The sequence below is a fragment of the Phyllobates terribilis genome, unplaced genomic scaffold (assembly GCF_046119375.1).
Source record: "Phyllobates terribilis strain yellow unplaced genomic scaffold, ASM4611937v1 Scaffold_7__3_contigs__length_470593459, whole genome shotgun sequence".
Lineage (NCBI taxonomy): Eukaryota > Metazoa > Chordata > Amphibia > Anura > Dendrobatidae > Phyllobates > Phyllobates terribilis.
The window spans coordinates 267,578,455-267,596,927 of record NW_027362767.1 but is presented as its reverse complement, the minus strand read 5'-3'; the positions used below and the strand labels follow the sequence as shown (position 1 = coordinate 267,596,927).

The following is an 18,473-nucleotide window of genomic DNA, read 5'->3' as shown; positions in this document are numbered from 1 at the left end:
TGATCCCATTTATGACTAGATTTTTCTCACTTCACCAACTTACACTGTTTAGTGCCGATGCATCACACACAAATCAGATTACAAAAATATTTAATCAAAGGTTATATACACCGCGTGCAGAATTATTAGGCAAATGCGTATTTTGATCACTTTGATGCTTTTTATACATATTGTCCTACTCCAAGCTGCATAGGCTTGAGAGCCAACTACCAATTAAGTAAATCTGGTGATGTGCATCTCGGTAATGAGGAGGGGTATTGACTAATGACATCAACACCCTATATAAGGTGTGCTTAATTATTAGGCAACTTCCTTTCCTTTGGCAAAATGGGTCAGAAGATAGATTTGACGGGCTCTGAAAAGTCCAAAATTGTGAGATGTCTCGCAGAGGGATGCAGCAGTCTTGAAATTTCCAAACTTTTGAAGCGTGATCACCGAACAATCAAGCATTTCATGGCAAATAGCCAACAGGGTCGCAAGAAGCGTGTTGGCCAAAAAAGGCGCAAAATAACTGCCCATGAATTGAGGAAAATCAAGCGTGAAGCGGCCAAGATGCCATTCGCCACCAGTTTTGTCATATTTCAGAGTTGCAACGTTACTGGAGTATAAAAAGCACAAGGTGTGCGATACTCAGGGACATGGCCAAGGTAAGGAAGGCTGAAAAACGACCACCTATGAACAAGAAACATAAGATAAAACGTCAAGAATGGGCCAAGAAATATCTTAAGACTGATTTTTCAAAGGTTTTATGGACTGATGAAATGAGCGTGACTCTTGATGGGCCGGAGGCTGGATCAATAAAGGGCAGAGAGCTGCACTCCGACTCAGACGCCAGCAAGGTGGAGGTGGGGTACTGGTATGGGCTGGTATCATCAAAGATGAACTTGTGGGACCTTTTCGGGTTGAGGATGGAGTGAAGCTCAACTCCCAGACCTACTGCCAGTTTCTGGAAGACAACTTCTTCAAGCAGTGGTACAGGAAGAAGTTGGTATCGTTCAAGAAAAACATGATTTTCATGCAGGACAATGCTCCATCACATGCATCCAACTACTCCACAGCGTGGCTGGCCAGTAAAGGTCTAAAAGAAGAAAAAATAATGGCATGGCCCCCTTGTTCACCTGATCTGAACCCCATAGAGAACCTGTGGTCCATCATAAAATGTGAGATCTACAGGGAGGGAAAACAGTACACCTCTCGGAACAGTGTCTGGGAGGCTGTGGTGGCTGCTGCACGCAATGTTGATCGAAAACAGATCAAGCAACTGACAGAATCTATGGATGGAAGGCTGTTGAGTGTCATCATAAAGAAAGGTGGCTATATTCATCACTAATTTTTTTGGTTTTTGTTTTTGCATCTCAAATGTTTGTTTCTAAATTTTGTGCACTGATATTGGTTTTCCTGGTGAAAATAAACAAGTGAGATGGGATTATATTTGGTTTTTATTAAGTTGCCTAATAATTCTGCACAGTAATAGTTACCTGCACAAACAGATAACCTCCTAAGATAGCCAAATCTAAAAAAAAAAAACACTCCAACTTCCAAAAATATTAAGCTTGGATATTTATGAGTCTTTTGGGTTGATTGAGAACATAGTTGTTGATCAATAATAAAAATAATCCTCTAAAATACAACTTGCCTAATAATTCGGCACACAGTGTATATAACAAAATGGGTAAAAATCCAAGGGGGTGAATTACTTTCGCAAGCCACTGTACATGACCGCACCGCTAAGCTTTGGATGTGACTGGAGTAGAAATTGCACCTCACCTGTCCCTTTTACCCTCACCCCAATTCACAGCAATGCAGCGGGCAGAGGTCTCGGGGTATGCTCGGACATTACAAAGCCCACAAATGCATGGGCAGCGCGAGACACGTTCATTTTCCAGCCAAAGCGTGCTCGGTGTGAACACAAAATGTGGTGGTTTTCAGGGCATCTCAGTCGGTATGATAAGCAAATGCGGCTGACTGACTGGCAGATCGTCAGCAGGGCTTTGTAGCAGCTCCAGCTCCCTCCCCCCCCCCCACTCACTATAACAAAAGTGCTAATTGGAAGCGCGGCAGCAACATCAGAGCTTTGATGTGGGCTTCAAATATGAACTTGAGCTGACTTTTCTGTCTCTGTCCAACTGTATTAAATGCCTGAAATATGGAGTTCACAGGAGAGAGAAAACTTTAGCGTGAATACTGATTCGCTCAGACACCTATCGGAGGTTAACGAATTCTGCAGATGGACGCAGCGTAAAACCCAGGCCGCCCGACGCGTTTCTGTATTCCAGCCTCATAGCCGGCCTGGAATTGTGCAGCCGCAAGGTGATGATGCTTATGTATATTTCAGGGGTATCTGCAGACAGACGGCCCCCATAGAAGCTATGTACATCAATCCACCGGGATCCTTTAAGATCAGGAATCGGAAAAAGGCGGCCGGGCGCGATGGTGTTTAATATTTAACGTCTGCTTGTTAGCGCTGGGCATGACCATTTGTATGATTTGCAATGTACGGATGAACGGGTTCACAGGAAAGCGATGGAAAAAAAACTAGACATTTCATTCTCAGCGGAGAATCAAGGATAAAACTGTCACCGGCGACAATCTGCTGTCAGGTAGCTGGGTGGTGGGGAGGGCGAAGAAAGAGCGCTCCTCAGAGGAGATGAGCGGAGAGCAGACACGAGCCACATCAGACAGCACAGGAGCCGCAGACAGACGTCAGGAGGACGTGGCGGGGACAGAACTGTGCTGTCACAATAGCCGCGCCATAGCGTTAGAAGCCATTGTTCTGGGTGACAGAAGGGACCTCGCTGCAGGGAGGAGGAGTATGTGGACGCAGGGAGGAGGAGTATGTGGACGCAGGGGTGACAAGGGGGATATGCAGCAAAGACACAATTCAGTTATAGGGCTCTGATGGTTTACAGTGGCGGCCATACTGTGGAGCCTTGATCTAGGACTTAACAAAACACTGTAATTCATGCCAAGGTGTTGGCAATGGCAGACACAGCCAAACTCTTTCCAGCTTGGGCCAACTCTACCCAGCGCCGGCCAATTCCTCCAAAAAAGGCATAGACGCCTCCTGGAAACAGATGATCGCTTCTGGCAATGGATAATTGCTCCCGAACGGTGTTGACCCTTCCTGGCGATGGACGACACTTCTAGGATGACTTTCACCTTCACATCGCTAATGTGGGAAGTGGTTGTGATGAAGAGGTGGAGGCGGCTGGTAGTGCATAATTGACAGTTGCACCTCTTCCTGTCTGTTACTTATGACTGCACAGGACTCCTCTTTTTTATTTTTACCTCCGTGTCTCTTCAAACACAAGGATGGTTTCTTCAGTTCTCCTGTGTTAGTAGGTACAGTAAACCTTCCTTTGTGCGCAGGACATACGTCATATGGCCCATCAAGACTCCAAGCATGTCTGCCCCTCATCTCCACCCTGTGAGGGTCCTCATGTCTTTGGCTGTTTTGTGTGAACAGACTCCCCCTGTGTAAGTTCCTGTGGGCACATTTGACCTTTTTTTCTGGATGGAAATGTAAAAATAATATATGTACACATCTTATCAGTGAAATTGCAGAACCAAAAAAGTGATGGCTGATGGAGATCACAGGACAAAGACGTCACTGATCTGCAAATGATGAAAAAAAATAACATTTTCAGACCATCTTCATTCATCTCAGCTGCAGTCACTGAGGAAGGTTCTGCAACTGAATGCACTTGGGCAAATCATCAGGATCCACTGCTGGCAGCTCCTGTGTGATCAACAACCAATGACGTCCCTGATGGAGACAAGTCCGGAGACGCTGCGGCCATGGGAGCAGGTTTGGGCCACACAGTCTGCTCACAGTAGTACGAGGAACATGCGGCATGGGGTTGTCGTGAGGAGAAACTGCTCTTGGGACAGTTTGGAGAAATGGCTGCACCACTGGTTGTACCAGCAAATCAGTGTAACACTGAGCTGCTCGTGCACCAAGGATGATGACCAGAGGGTCCGGGTACGTGGCGCTCAGACTGAATAAATCCACATATGAAAATCGCTTCCATTTTCTCACCTTTTCTATATCAGTGACTTGCCTCCATCCTGTGATTTCCAAAGCTCAACAAGGATGGGTTAGGGCGCAGCGACGAGAAGTTCTAATGACCGTGACTAAGGGTCGCTGGTCTCGCGTCCGGCTATAATAAGCTGAAGACGCCGCGCCGCGTGTTTATAGGGCATAAAAGGCGAGACGATAAGAGGCGTCCGTGTTTCCGATCTCACACCCTGACTTTGAGCTGATAATGATACACGCAGTCATTATAAGCTGCTAATTGTCAATTACAAGGCGATATCTTCATCCCGAGCGCTGCCGCCTTGTAATTGGTTACGTCTGGGTGGGAGGGTGCGGGCGCCTCGAGTCATTATACGCTATATATACACACATATATACATACACATACACTAACACGCAGAATACACTGCACAATCTCAGAGCAGAAAACAAAAAATATCCAACTAGAAGATGGTGAATGAGGACAACAGGAGATGCCCGACCTGAAGCCATGCACCGGAACACACCTAAAGCGGTTCTGTTCATCCTGAGCCTCCTGGTTCATGACAAATCTATAAACCAATAGTGAGCAATGACACAGGAGACATAAGGCGGCTTGTCACCTATAACCATCTGCATGGAGCTCAGTGACCGCTAGACAACTCTGCCACCGTTTATTCCAATGAAAGAGGTAAAAAAAACCACTTTTTTCTAAAGATTATTCTGGCAGCTTTATGGCCGCCATGGAACGGAGATGATACTTCAGGTGTGGAGACCCTTAATACTCCCCAGTATAGCGGTGCGCAGCGTCCCGATGCCGCCGGAGCCGCCGTGATGGATAGATAAGACCAGACGCCACTTCCACTCAGTGAAGCCATCAAGCAGCCGGACACGTGCGGGAAACCTGTCCACAATGGAGCGCAGGAAAGTGAATTTGCCATCCAGGACGGGAATTATCGCCTGACATCCCGAGGACTCGCTCGCTGATGAAGCTCGCTCTGCAGCGCGGTAATGCGATTGGCCGGACACAGGAGACTCTTCAATATCTGAGAAAGAACCAGATGGATCTGTAATCAAATATCCCCTGGAAATGGTGCCGGATGAGAAAACAGGAGACTGCTCCCCCAGCATCATGTGACCTGTGGCAACCAATATGGCTGCCACGACAGACGCCCCCGGGGTAGTCACTCAGCTTCCTCAGTCTCCTGAGCAGTGAATCTGCCTAGTTATGCACCGGAAGAGGTGTACAATACCCTCCCCTCTAACTGACCCATCGGGGGGGGGGGGGGTGTTCACTGAGTTATCTGCATTCTGGCGAGGAACCAGAGGCTCAGGATGAACAACTGTTAAGTGCGGCAGAGAAGGGTGCAAGGGGACGCTGACCACAGAGAGCCTTTGCTTCTAGAGAGGGGATATTATTTCCAACCTCTTCACTGCCCTAGACCACCAGGGATGCTACTATTAACCCCTTCACTGTCCTAGAACACCAGGGATGCTACTATTAACCATTCATTGTCCTAGACCACCAAGTTTGTCATGGTTAATCCCTTCACTGACCTAGACCACCACGGAAATTAACCCCTTTCATGGTCTCAGAACATTAGGACTGTTTCCATTTTTACCACCAGGGATGCAAATATTATCCCATTCACTGACTTAGACCACTGGGGATATTACGATCAACCCCAAACCATAACCTAGGCCACCAGACACAGGGGCAGTAAACCAATGTACGGCCATTACATAAATGCACCAGTAGGCTCAGGCTGATCACAGCTTACCTTTGCAGGAGGGCAGACACATAAGAGAATCTCAGCAGAGGTCAATAATATATATTAAGAGGTGGAGGGGGGGGGGGGTGTTTATGCAAAATACACAATGTTCCTAAACAGACAGAGCATTACAAACAGGCTTGGTACGTGATGGCGGCTCGCTCCCTCCGCCTCTTTACTCCATAATTATCCTAATCAAAAAGCCATTTATGCATCACGGAGAGTCCTGAAATAGCCGGGGTTCCCCTGTCTCAGGAGCGCAGCGTGGAATTCCAGACACCGGCCATTAATTCTGCCAGAATGCCGAGCAGACGATCCCTGAGGTCTCCGCTAATGGCTGTGGCGTAGTGAAGGATCTGTCATGTGAGAGCCGCCGTCCCGGCCCGATAATTTTGTAATGATGTTCTCTAGTGGTGAGAGCGGCGCAGGGTTAATGAGAGGAGACACCCGGGCTGTGACTACAAGGAAGAAACGGGGGAACACTGGAAATCACAGCGCGCCCCCAACACTACGTGCACTCACATGGAGAATCGCAGAAGTGACGACAGCCACGCTAATAGGAAACTAATTATAGATCTCTTCTCATTACCCCCGTACAGGATGTGGACGAGAACATGTGTGGATATGGTAGGACCGGGGTTCTGGTAACCATTTGTGTCCCTGTCCAGCTGCTGTGGAACTACAACTCCCAGCAAGCCCTGACAGTCACAGGTATAAGGTATGACTGGCAACGCATCATGGACGACCGGGCCAGGGCACTAGGTAATCTTACTGCATTATGGAAAGTAGGCCCTGCCATGCATGGAAACTAGGAATCCCAGAATGCACTGCAGAAGACACTGGACCAGCAGGGGTTAGCGAAGGGGCTGGAGCGAGACAGCTGACCAGCAGAATTCGGAGTCCAGCTATGGGTGACAATGGAGATCTGCTTGCAAGACCTCCGCTTGGTGACCATGAATGTGAACTTCTATGTATGTAGACTTATCCCCTTACACCTGACCATAAAGCCCCCCCAGCCATGACCAGACGTGCGCTGCGCTCCCCTCGCACCACCTCACCCTTCATGTTCGTTCACTGCAATAATCTGTGACATCAACAAGTCACCCATAATCCGTCCATGTGAAGGAGCAGGAAAGCTGTAAATCCACCGGCAAGGACGGGGTCTCAAAGTAACAGTGCAGGGGAGGTGGAGGGGCGGAGAGAAAGTTTGGAGTGCCCCTTCATGTCGGAAGTGATGCGTAGTCTTTATACACTGCCACTGACCAGAGGGGGCAGTGCAGAGCTAAGCCGGAGGACCCAGCTGGGGTTCTGCCTTAAAAAGGGGGTTTCTAAATGTTTTGCCTGTGCACAGTGTATTGCAGCCCTTCAAGAAAGACGTCAGCAAGACAGTAAAGAAGATTACAGCCGCCGCACTTGGAGGACAAGACCCAGACTCACGTGTCTGACCGAGGATGGCTGTAAGGAGATTAGTGAAGGTCAGAAGTCAAATCAGAGGATCTGGATGGAGACACGAAGAACAGAACCGGACACAAGTGTGGCCCGCAGCTCACACAGATCCGCTGTGCACCGGACGCCATATAGATTATACCCAGCTGTGCTCCAAAAGAAATGGGACAGTCACCAGCACTACTGCCCCCATCATTCACTCATCCCCCCATCATCACTCATATTCAGTCTCCTCATCAGGAGGCAGCTACAGTAAGGATTGCCATAGGTCCATGGCAGTCACTGCACTCATGGGCGATCATACGGCTGACATTACTCCCTGTTATCAGCCATTACTGGGAGAGGCGACAGTAGGACAGGTGCCCACAATCAGTTTCTCCCTGCTGAGAGTAGCACCTGCTTCGTGAGCTCCAGGACTTCCAGGAGGAGGGTCGTCGTCTGCCTCTCTTCTCCCCAGGGAGAGGCAGGCTTACTGGGAGGCCGGCATGGCTTCCCAGCCTCCTATCCCCCGGTCTATGCCGGCGGGGGACAAGGAGCCACAACAACCGGCCCAGGAGGGAGTGAGGAGATCGGGTAGAGTGAAGAAAAACATACCCACCTACTCCAACCCCGAGACGGTTCATCGCTCACCCAGAGAGGGAGACCGGGGCACCCCAGGCCCCAGAGGCCAGCAAGATTCTGGGGGGAGATGAGCTCCAGCGAGTGCACAAGTTCCTTCTCCTCCCGAGTGGTCGCCATGCTGCGAGAATACGAGGACGCCGGCAAAGCACTAACCCAGCTGAAAGAGGAGCTGCGGGAGGCCCGGATCCTGAACACCCGAGCATCCAACAAGGAGAGACCCGCGACCTCCCAGAGGTTTAAAGCCCTCAGAGACGAGGTGGTCAGGTTAGTGCTTCTCCGGGAGGGGATTGAGAAAAGCGCAGGTCCCTTCCTGGAGAGGTTTAAGAACCAGAGGCGGTTCTCCGAAATGAAGGGGTTAAACACCTCAGGAGAACCGCCAGCCGGCGTCCTTAGTGAAGAGGAGGAGGAGGATGAAGAGGTGACTGGAGTTCCAGGTGCTGGAGCCAGTGAGGGGCAGAGCCGGAGTTCCAGTGGTCTCCCTGCAGGGCAGAGGACTCCCAGAGCAGAGGCTGGAGTGTCGGTGGAGGAAGAGGAAGGAGGACTGCTGAGGGAAATCCGACTGCTGGAGTCTCCAGTGGACCTGACACGGTTTTCCTTCGGGGAGGACGATCCAGTGGAGGAGAAAAAAAAGAGGAGGAAGAAGACCGGAGGAGCCGCACAGGAGGTGGTGAGTTACAAGTATGTACCAATGTCTGATGTTGCGCCTGCCACCTCCTGTGTAAACCCCACCAAACCTAAAGGCACGGGCTCTGCAGTGGGCTCGAGCCAGAGGCAAGGTGGGGAGAGGAGAAGGACGTCCGGCGATGCTGCCATCTGTGCGGGGAACAGTGCAGGGGGCGAGGCTGTGGAGGTACTCACAGCGCCGGACATAGAAAGTTCTGTGGAGTTTCCCACCCTGCCCTTTGCGGCTAAGTAGGTTATCACCGGGGCTGGGGGGGCAGGGAGGGATGTGAAAAAAACATCTGCGAGGAACACTGGGCACACTGCTGCGACAGGGGGGCAGTGTGCCCCAGCGCCCAAAAAGGACAGTAAGGCCCCAAAATCTGTGGGTGCAGGGCGGGCAGCGGTGCCCAACAAACAGTCTGCCCAGCACAAGGAACAAAATGCTGCAGTAGGGGGGCGGGGCGCTCCAGGAGACTACCTGCAGAAAGCCAGCAGCAACCAAAAGAAAACGGGTGTGGTGCTGCAGGGAAAGGAGTCTCTGGGAGTGCTCCCCTCCCCCGGCCCAGCAGGTGTGAGTGCAGAGACACCAGACACAAGGGAGGAAGGAATGGAGGTGACTGTGGAAGGTGCAGAGAACAGCCGAGGTAATGGGGTGACAAGTAAAGGGAATGGAAGTAGTGGTGCAGTGAATGATGGGAGTAATGGTGCAGTGAATGATGGGAGTAATGGTGGAGCAGAGGGTGGGAGTAATGGTGGAGCAGATGGTGAGAGTAGTAGGAATGGTGGAAGTAGTGGTGCAGTGAATGATGATGCAGCAAATGGTGGGGGTAGTGGTGCAGTGAATGATGATGCAGCAAATGGTGGGGGTAGTGGTGGTATGAATGGTGGGAGTAGTGGTGTAGCAAATGGTGGGGGTAGTGGTGGAATGAATGGTGGGAGTAATGGTGTAGCAAATGGTGGGAGAAGTAGTGGAGTGAATGATGGGAGTGGTGGTCCTGCGAATGGTGGCAGTAGTAGTGGAGTGAATGGTGGGAGCAGCATTGGTGTTGGTGGGGGGGAAGTAGGCGATGGTCCCGCTGCCCCCCCAGCATTGGCTGGGGCTTCAGCCCAAAGCTATTTAGGAGCTGTCAGTGCTGGGGGTAGTAGTGCGCCCTCTTCTGGTGGCCCTGGGGATGGTGACTTGCAACAGCAGCTCCTGGACGCCCTGAGGAGAGGGGAGAGCTCCATCACTGTAGAGGGGAGGGAGGTTGATCTGTCTTTCTGGATAGAGAGACATGGTCTTTCAGCCTTCCGAGATAGAGGGGCAGAGACTGTCTGGTCTCTGCCGACAACGGGGCAGAGGAGTAACCGTAGGAACGTGGTCCGTCTCCAGTGGGTAAGCAAGGATGCCTGTCCTGATAGGTCGAAGGTGGTTGAGCTCCTGCTGGGGATGGGCTTTGCGGCATATGACATCTTTGCCTGGATCCATCCCTACGGGACCTCCTACTTCGATGTCAGCTTCGTGAGACCGGAGGGCCTTGAGCTTTTCTGGTCTCGCCATGAGCTGGCTCAGCGTCGCCCCGAATGGCATGGTCTCTTTCCCCTGGCAATAACCCGCCAAGATTCAGTCAGGAAAGTGACCGTTTTGACTAGTAACGAGTCACTTTCCTGTATGGACATTACCACCTGGGTGAGTCGATACGGAGAGGTCACCAATATTCCCGAAAAGAATCTGGATGACCATGGTATCTGGTCAGGGGCCTGGACCTTCATGGTGAAATTGAAGGTTTCGGGAAACACTGTTACCCAGATCCCCTCCTCAACCTTTTTGGGGAGGGATAGGATCTTGATTTTCTACCGGGGGCAGCCTAAGGTCTGTCACAGGTGCGGTAGCCCCACACACTTCAGTGCGCAGTGTACCACCCAGAAATGCGCACTGTGTGGGGACCTCGGTCATCTTGCTGCTGCCTGTCGCAGGATTAGGTGTAACTTGTGTGGTGACCTCGGTCACCCGTTCAGTCGCTGTCCGCGTTCCTTCGCCAATGCGGTCCTGAAAGCGGCGAGTGCGGGACAGGCGAAAGCCGGGACTAATCTTTCCGGTGAAGGGACCAGCAGAGGCGGGGGAGGCAGGGATCCGGTGAGGAGCAAGCTGCCGCCATACACCATCAGGCGGCAGGAGCAGCGCCGTGGGGACAGGGGGCAGGGAGTAATGTCCCTAAACTCTGACCCAGGTACTTCACTTGCAGCTGAGGATCCTAAAGACAGCGAATTGAGTGAGGAGGTCAAGAGACTTGAAAGGGAAGAGCGAGAGGACGCCACGTCTTCCCAGGAACCCTCTTCTGGTGACAGTCTAGATGAGGGAGAGCGGGAGTGGTCACAGAAAAAGAAAAAGGGTAACAGGAAAACGGCCAAAGGTAGGAGGGGGACCAGGTCTCGAGCTGCCTCTTTGGAGTGCGACCCCTCTGACTCTCTGGCCGTGATCCAGGCGCCATTGGAGGGTTCAGCCGCCCCCCCTCTGGTGGATCTCTCCAACAGGTTCGGGGCTCTCCAGGACCTCCCTCTGGAGGGGGGAAGTGGGGACCCAGGGCCGGAGGTTGCGGACAAGGTGGTTGGGGCTCAGGAGATGGCTGGGTCTTCCTCTCGGGGGGCAAATACAAATACAAAGCCCTCTGGGGGGACGACTAACCCAGGACCACCAGACAAGGGCAAGAATGTATGTAAGGAGAGAATGGACGAGTCTGTTTGTCTTAAGCGCACTAAAAACCCGTCGTTATCGGAGGAAGAGGTTGGGACTGTCAGTGGTGGGAAGAAAAAGGCTATCTAATTCAATCAATCATGATGGCGGCACCCACCCCGTTGACGCTGGCAACTATTAACGTTTGCAGCATAAAGTCAGATGCGGCAAGGTACACGGCCTTTCATTTTCTCGGCCAACTTGACGCCGACATTTTGTTTTTGCAGGAGACCAGGTTGACCGATATATCAACCTTGCATAAAGCAAGGCGGGAGTGGAGGCATGGACCCTCCTACTGGTCTCTTGCGGCCGAGCCGTATAGCGGGGTGGCGGTCCTTTTTAAGACCGCAGCGGTTGAATGCAGACGAGTGATCGAATTAGAAATGGGGAGATGCTTGATCCTAGATGTCTCCATGGGGGGACAAGAGCTTCAGCTCATTAACATCTACGGTCCCCAGTCCAAGTGGGACCGCAAATGTCTCTTCCTGAAGATCAAACCTTTTTTATTTTCGAGTCGGCAGGTGGTCTTCGGAGGGGATTTCAACAACATCACGAGATCCTGTGATAGAGGAGGTTCCGGAGACCAGCTGGCTTATGACTGCGTCGCGTTAAACAGGATAGTGAGTGAGGCTCGCCTGGTGGATGTCCACATCCGGCACAACCCGGGCGACACGGGCTTCACCTTTTTTAGAGGTAGTCAGTGCAGGTCTAGGCTAGACAGGTTTTATTTGAAGGAGGAGGCCGTCTCTTCACCGTTGTCGGTTGTGGAGGTGGAGTTCTCCGATCACTGTTTGATTATGTTTTCTCTGAACGTTACAGAGACTCCTCGGATGGGAAGAGGTTATTGGAAGCTGAATTCGTCACTCCTTGAGGAAGAAGCTGTAAGACGGTCTTTTGAGGAATTCCTTCAGAGCCAGGTACCATTGCTGGGCCTAAGTAACACTAAGTCGGAGTGGTGGGAGATGTTCAAACATCGGGTGGCGAGATTCTTCCGGCAGCTCTCGAACCTCAGAAGCCTGAACAGGGATCGCCTGCATCAGAGCCTGAGGAGGAAACTCGAGCATCTTGTCTCGACTGGAGGTAGCCGTGAGGAGATCTCCAGAGTGAAGTCCTTGCTGAAGAGGTGTCAGTACGATAGGCACGCATCTTTGGTTTTCGAGAGGGACTACGGGAAGTACTGCTCGCCCGACCCTTACAGAAACTGTAAGATGTCAGTGAATAGTAAGATAGTGACGGGGCTGGTGGACAGTACGGGGTCCCTGAGAAGGTCCAGATCAGGGATCTTGGAGGTCGTCAGTTCCTACTACTCGCACCTCTTGGGAAGGAGGGAGCTGGATCGTGACGGGATGTCTGTTTTCCTGGCTGAATCTGTTCCTGAGCCAGGGGCTGACCTCTCGCTGGGCGGTTTGGCAGAATCGATCAAAGAAGAGGAAGTGAGACTGGCGATCGATGGGCTTAGGCCCAAAAAGTCGCCAGGTCCGGATGGCTTAACATCCGAGTTCTTTAGGACCTTTAGGGACTCTTTGGTCCCCCTCTTGACTCAGGTGTTTAACGAGTGTCTCTCCTCGGGCACTCTGCCGAGATCATTAAGGAGGTCAGCTTTGATCATTTTGTCAAAGGGTAAGGATCCATCACGCATTGAGAACTGGCGTCCCATAGCACTTCTCAATGTGGACAGGAAGATTTTGGCTAAGATACTTTTCAACAGGCTGGTGAAGTTTGCACCCCGGCTCCTTTCGGAGGTTCAGCACTGTTGCGTTTCTGGCCGTAGCACTTTTAGTGCTGTTCTAGGTGTCCGAGAGGCCGTGGAGCAAGGCAGGGCGGGCCTTGGAAGGGGTTCTTGCTGACCCTGGATCAGGCAAAAGCCTTTGATCGGGTTAACCACGAGTACCTCTGGTCCACTCTTTTGAGGTATGGTCTGCCTGGAGGGTTTGTGGACTGGCTTAAGACCTTGTATGCAGGGGCTGAGACTTTCCCTCTGGTGAATGGGTGGATTGGACGACCTTTCGGGGTAGGGTCCGGTGTCCGTCAGGGCTGTCCTCTTAGCCCTTTGCTTTACACGTTTGCGATCGATCCCTTCCTCAGAAGGATCGATTGTGGACCGTTGGCGGGGGTGCGGATGGGCGGGGCGGCGCGGGAGGCTATCCTGAGGGTGGTGGCCTACGCGGACGATGTCACCGTCTTTGTTTCTTCGCAAGAGGAGGCAGCGGCGGTGATGTCAGAAGTGGAGCGCTACTCGGAGGCATCCGGGTCCAAGGTCAACCAGGATAAGTGTGAGAGTCTCTGGCTGGGAGGCGGAGATCCCGGTTTTGATCTTCCGGACACCCTCCCCGAACCCCAAGAACATGCCAAAGTCCTGGGCATCGAATTCGGCCAGGGTGATTACCCCACGAAAAACTGGGAAGGCAGAATCAAAGGTGTCGCCCAAAGAGTGAACCAATGGAGGGGTTGGTCTTTGACCCTGAGGGAAAGGGTTGGCCTGTGCAAAGCTTTCCTGCTCCCCTTGCTAATCTACCTGGGCAGCGTCTGTGTCTTGCCAGAGCCTCTCTGGACACGGGTCTACAGTCTGTTCTTCCAGATGTTATGGGGGAACAGACTGAACCTAGTCAAGCGGGAGGTCACTTACCGCACGAGGAGACTAGGGGGTTTGAATATGGTGAACCCCGTGCTGTTCCTAGTGAACACCTTCTTGAAAGTGAACGTGGCAAACCTCTGGAAAGAGAGGGCTCCTCCGTGGGTATTCTCCTGCAAGGGATGAATTCAGCCTTTCTTCCAGGAATGGGAGACAGGGGGAAGAGTGAAGGATCTCCGCACACCACACGGGCATCTCCCGGCTTAAGTTACCCCGGTTCTGAGAATGATCCGCCGGTGGGGTCTGGGAATGTGGGAGGTGAGGTCCCTCCCGAGGAAACTCCTCGATATGAGGGTCTTGCTTTCTCATTTTCAGAGTCCATTGGTCCTCAAAGACTGCCCAAGTCAGGATCTGGAGGTTGGGTTGAGTTTGTTAAATTCTAGCAGGATCCCCAAGAAGTACTGGGACTTCACTTGGCGCTGCTTCCATGGTAAGCTGTATGTGAGGAACAATTTGAAGTACAGGAGCTCTGAGGACAGGAATTGCCCCCGTGAGGCTTGTGCTAACGTGCTGGAAAGCATGGAGCACTTCCTGCTTCATTGTCCCTTTAATACAGAGGTGTACAACAGGGTGGGGGCTTCCATTGGTTGGCCGCGGCTGGCTACTCTGTCCTACGCCGGGTGGGCCTATGGAGCGTTCGGAGACCTTGGGAGAAGGGACCGAGACACTTTATTCATAGTCAGCGCAGTGGTCAGGTATTTCACGTGGAACGCACGAGTTTTAGTTTCGACGCAGAGTAAAATCCTCCATGTAGATGAAGTCTGTAGGAACATCCTAGGTGACCTGGTGAAGGTACGTTCTCTGGAGTATGAAGGACTGGGTGCCCGGAGGGCGGCCCGTCTCTGGAGGGGCTTTTCTTTCAGGGTGCCTTAGTCCGGTAGTACTCCTATATCCTGGTGGTGGGCTGATGTCTTTCCACCCTAGATTTTTGTTTTGTATTTCTGTCTCCTGGATAGAAGGTTTGCCGGCATCGAACTTCAGCCTTGGATGGTGAGTGTGTAGGTTGTGTCCTGTATATATTGTATATAATGTATAATAGGGGGTTTTAGTTAGGTTGGGTGGGGGATTTGGGGGGGGGGGTTCTTCATCAGCGGTGATAAGAGGACTGATCTGGCCTGGTCCAGGCCCCGCCTGGGGAAAAACTTTGGGGCCTGATCCTAGCTCGGAGTAATCCTGAACTTTGTGGCCAGAGCTGGATCAGGGGTGGCGGGATAGTTAGTGTAGGTCTGTGTTTTATGTATATATTAAAAAAAATTACAAAATTTATAAAAAAAAAATATACAAAAAAAAAAAAAAAAAGGTTTAAAATTGTTCATGTCACTATTGTATATATTGTTATTTTTGGTTTTCTGTGGTGTGAATGAGGTGCGGTAAGGGGGTGACTGTAAGGTCAGGCAGTGGGACCAGTAGGTTAGTGTTAGTTCCCGGTTGTATATACGTTATATTAGGTTTAGTGTTTTATTGTATATAATCTTGTATATAGGACGGTATTTTATGTGTATATAGGGCGGTGTGAGCGTTGTATGGGATTGTATATAGTAGTATGAATGAAGCTGGGCCGGGGGTTTTATAGGTTGTATAATAGTTATTTCTTGTATATGTATATATTCCTGGGGTGATGGGGATTTTGTTCTTTCTCTGTAGGTCGGATCTTCTTTTTCTGTGATTTGTGTCGGGTTTTTGTCGTCTTGTTCTGCAGTTTTTGTTCTTATGTTTTGTGTCCTGTAATGTTTTCTTCTATAAATAAAAAAGACCTACAATCTATTACTCCATGTTATCAGCCATTACTGGGGGGAGGTGACGGTTGGACGTTGTAATGCCTCAATGTCATGTTTGCAGAGCAGACATTTACTTCTGGTGTGTCGTTCCTTTATCACGCTCACGTTCTATTATACTGGCGTGTCCCTGTAAATATGGCGCCCTTACATTGGAGCAGCTCTCACAGTCCTTTCTTCCTTCCTTGGCGGCTATGAGATAACGCACATAAGGAGATCTATCTTAGAGTAAGGACTAATGCGGCCGGAGCTGCTCTATTAGGTGGTGGTACATACCGGGAAAGCCTGATCCTGTATAGAGGACTCCACATGGACACAGTTCAGAAGACCACCCAAGAAAGGGTCTTGTGTATCTATGGTCTGCTATGCTTGCCTTAATGCCTCCATACTGGCAGATGCCATCGCAGCATCTCCAGTGCCCAATGGGGGCAGTGCATAAGAGAGCACTACACCCTCCACAAGGGGGAGCTCTCTAGGTTTTGCTCCCCTTTGAGCCTCCTCATCTGAGAAGTTTGGTGCTGAGCAGAAGATGACGGGTAACTGTAGCAAGATTGGCTGCCAGTATTAAGCTGTACTACTTGGCGGGTTGTCGCGGCCCAGAGGAGAAGCGGACGAGCCGCCTGATAATGAAACTTATTGGCCACAGATCTCGTTCTTATTAACTTAGCCCCGGCCTTGTACAAACACCTATCTCGCTGAGCTGGAAATGCAAACAGTGCTTTAATTTTTAATTAGGCCGCTCTGTGCGCTGCAAGCCAGGAGAGGAGCCGGGGCGCGGGCGCAAGGATTACTACTTCATTACAGGGTATCTGCACCCGATCCTGCCAATATTGCCAGTTAATGCTCTGCAATAAGGCGGCGGAGGCGACGGCGAGATCCCGCGGGAGCAGAAAGGTAAAGTATGGAGAAGCAGCAAAAGAATTGAAGAGTTCAGCTCTGCGACACTGATTGAGGGCCAAATAATACAAAGTCCAATGAACATTCTGTAATCCTACACTCCACTAGTCTGGCATGGAGAGGGCAGGGTCAGTATTATTTGTGGCCATCTGGCCAGTAATCCAACAGTTGATGGATAGCAGCTATATGGTCATAGCGGTGGGTCACAAGAGACCCTCAATAAACCCTAGTTATGAAGATTCACCACTGTCAGCACACCGGGGGTCCTGGATGACTCACTCTTTAAAAATGGGGGAAGCAAAAGAGTAGGCTGTGACATGAAGTAGGCTGCAGAACAGCAACAGAAAAGTTGCAGATTTTGGAGGCCAGTTTGTCTTTTTAGTAGCCAGACACTGAGAGCCTCCATAGAAACAACAAAGCAGGGTCTACTCACTGCGGCGGGAGGACTAGAGTCGTGGGCTGAGCTTTGGGTCTTCTCTTTGCCGATACTCCCATCTGGTTGGCAGAACGTTTCAGGGACTGCTGGTTCAGGAGGCCGGATGCGAGGCCAGCGTGGTACTGCAACTGGGGGGTAAAGGAGAGACATTAAACTCACACAAACATGGAAGGCTGAGAGAAAATCACCATGGCCGCTGCAGCCAAGATCAATGTATGCGACAATAGGATTCCCTATCCCAGGAGGATCCATCACACTAATGACACTCCGTCCGTCTGCTAGCCGGGGCTCATTGCACAAGGACGACAGAGGCAGCGGGAATCTGAGAGACTCTCGTGAGACAGAGATGACAACTACTCCCAGTGGAGTCAGCTGCCGCCAATATAAGAGCCGGGGGCCACACTGGATAATGATCGAGAGTCAGCGCCTGGAAATGGTCCACAGAGAGAACTCACCTGTTCTACAGTCACCTCTCCCCAGTAATGGCTGATAACAGGGAGTAATAGATTATACTCGCCTGTCCTACAGTAATCTCTCCCCAGTGATGGCTGATAACCGTAAGACATGTGAGTACAATCTAAATCTATTATTCCCTGTTATCAGCCATTACTGAGGGGAGGCGACTGTAGGACAGGTGAGTATAATCTACTATTCCCTGTTATCAGCCATTACTGGGGTGAGGCAGAGGGAACTGTAGGACAGGCGAGTACAATCTATTACTCCCTGTTATCAGCCATTACTGGGGGAGTAGACTGGCCTACTAGGACGATGTCACAGTCTTTGTTTCTTCGCAAGAGGAGGCAGCGGCGGTGATGCCAGAAGTGGAGCGCTACTCGGAGGCATCCGGGTCCAAGGTCAACCAGGATAAGTGTGAGAGTCTCTGGCTGGGAGGCGGAGATCCCGGGTTTGATCTTCCGGACACCCTCCCCGAACCCCAAGAACATGCCAAAGTCCTGGGCATCGAATTCGGCCAGGGTGATTACCCCACGAAAAACTGGGAAGGCAGAATCAAAGGTGTCGCCCAAAGAGTGGACCAATGGAGGGGTTGGTCTTTGACCCTGAGGGAAAGGGTTGGCCTGTGCAAAGCTTTCCTGCTCCCCTTGCTAATCTACCTGGGCAGCGTCTGTGTCTTGCCAGAGCCTCTCTGGACACGGGTCTACAGTCTGTTCTTCCAGATGTTATGGGGGAACAGACTGAACCTAGTCAAGCGGGAGGTCACTTACCGCACGAGGAGACTAGGGGGTTTGAATATGGTGAACCCCGTGGTGTTCCTGGTGAACACCTTCTTGAAAGTGAACGTGGCAAACCTCTGGAAAGAGAGGGCTCCTCTGTGGGTATTCTCCTGCAAGGGATGGTTTCAGCCTTTCTTCCAGGAATGGGAGACAGGGGGAAGATTGAAGGATCTTCGCACACCACACGGGCATCTCCTGGCTTACGTTACCCCGGTTCTGAAAATGATCCGCCAGTGGGGTCTGGGAATGTGGGAGGTGAGGTCCCTCCCGA

The 18,473-nt window shown here is 51.2% G+C and overlaps 1 protein-coding gene across 4 annotated transcripts in view; it reads right to left on the bottom strand.

Moving 5' to 3' along the window:
- Positions 1 to 18,473, bottom strand: part of MED27 (mediator complex subunit 27) — a 217,284-nt gene that overhangs the window by 113,873 nt on the left and 84,938 nt on the right. For all 4 annotated transcript variants that reach the window (XM_073637854.1, XM_073637855.1, XM_073637856.1 and 1 more), the window contains exon 3: positions 16,968 to 17,098. In XM_073637854.1, the coding sequence (XP_073493955.1) occupies positions 16,968 to 17,098 (131 nt within the window). The remainder of the gene's footprint in view (positions 1 to 16,967; positions 17,099 to 18,473) is intronic.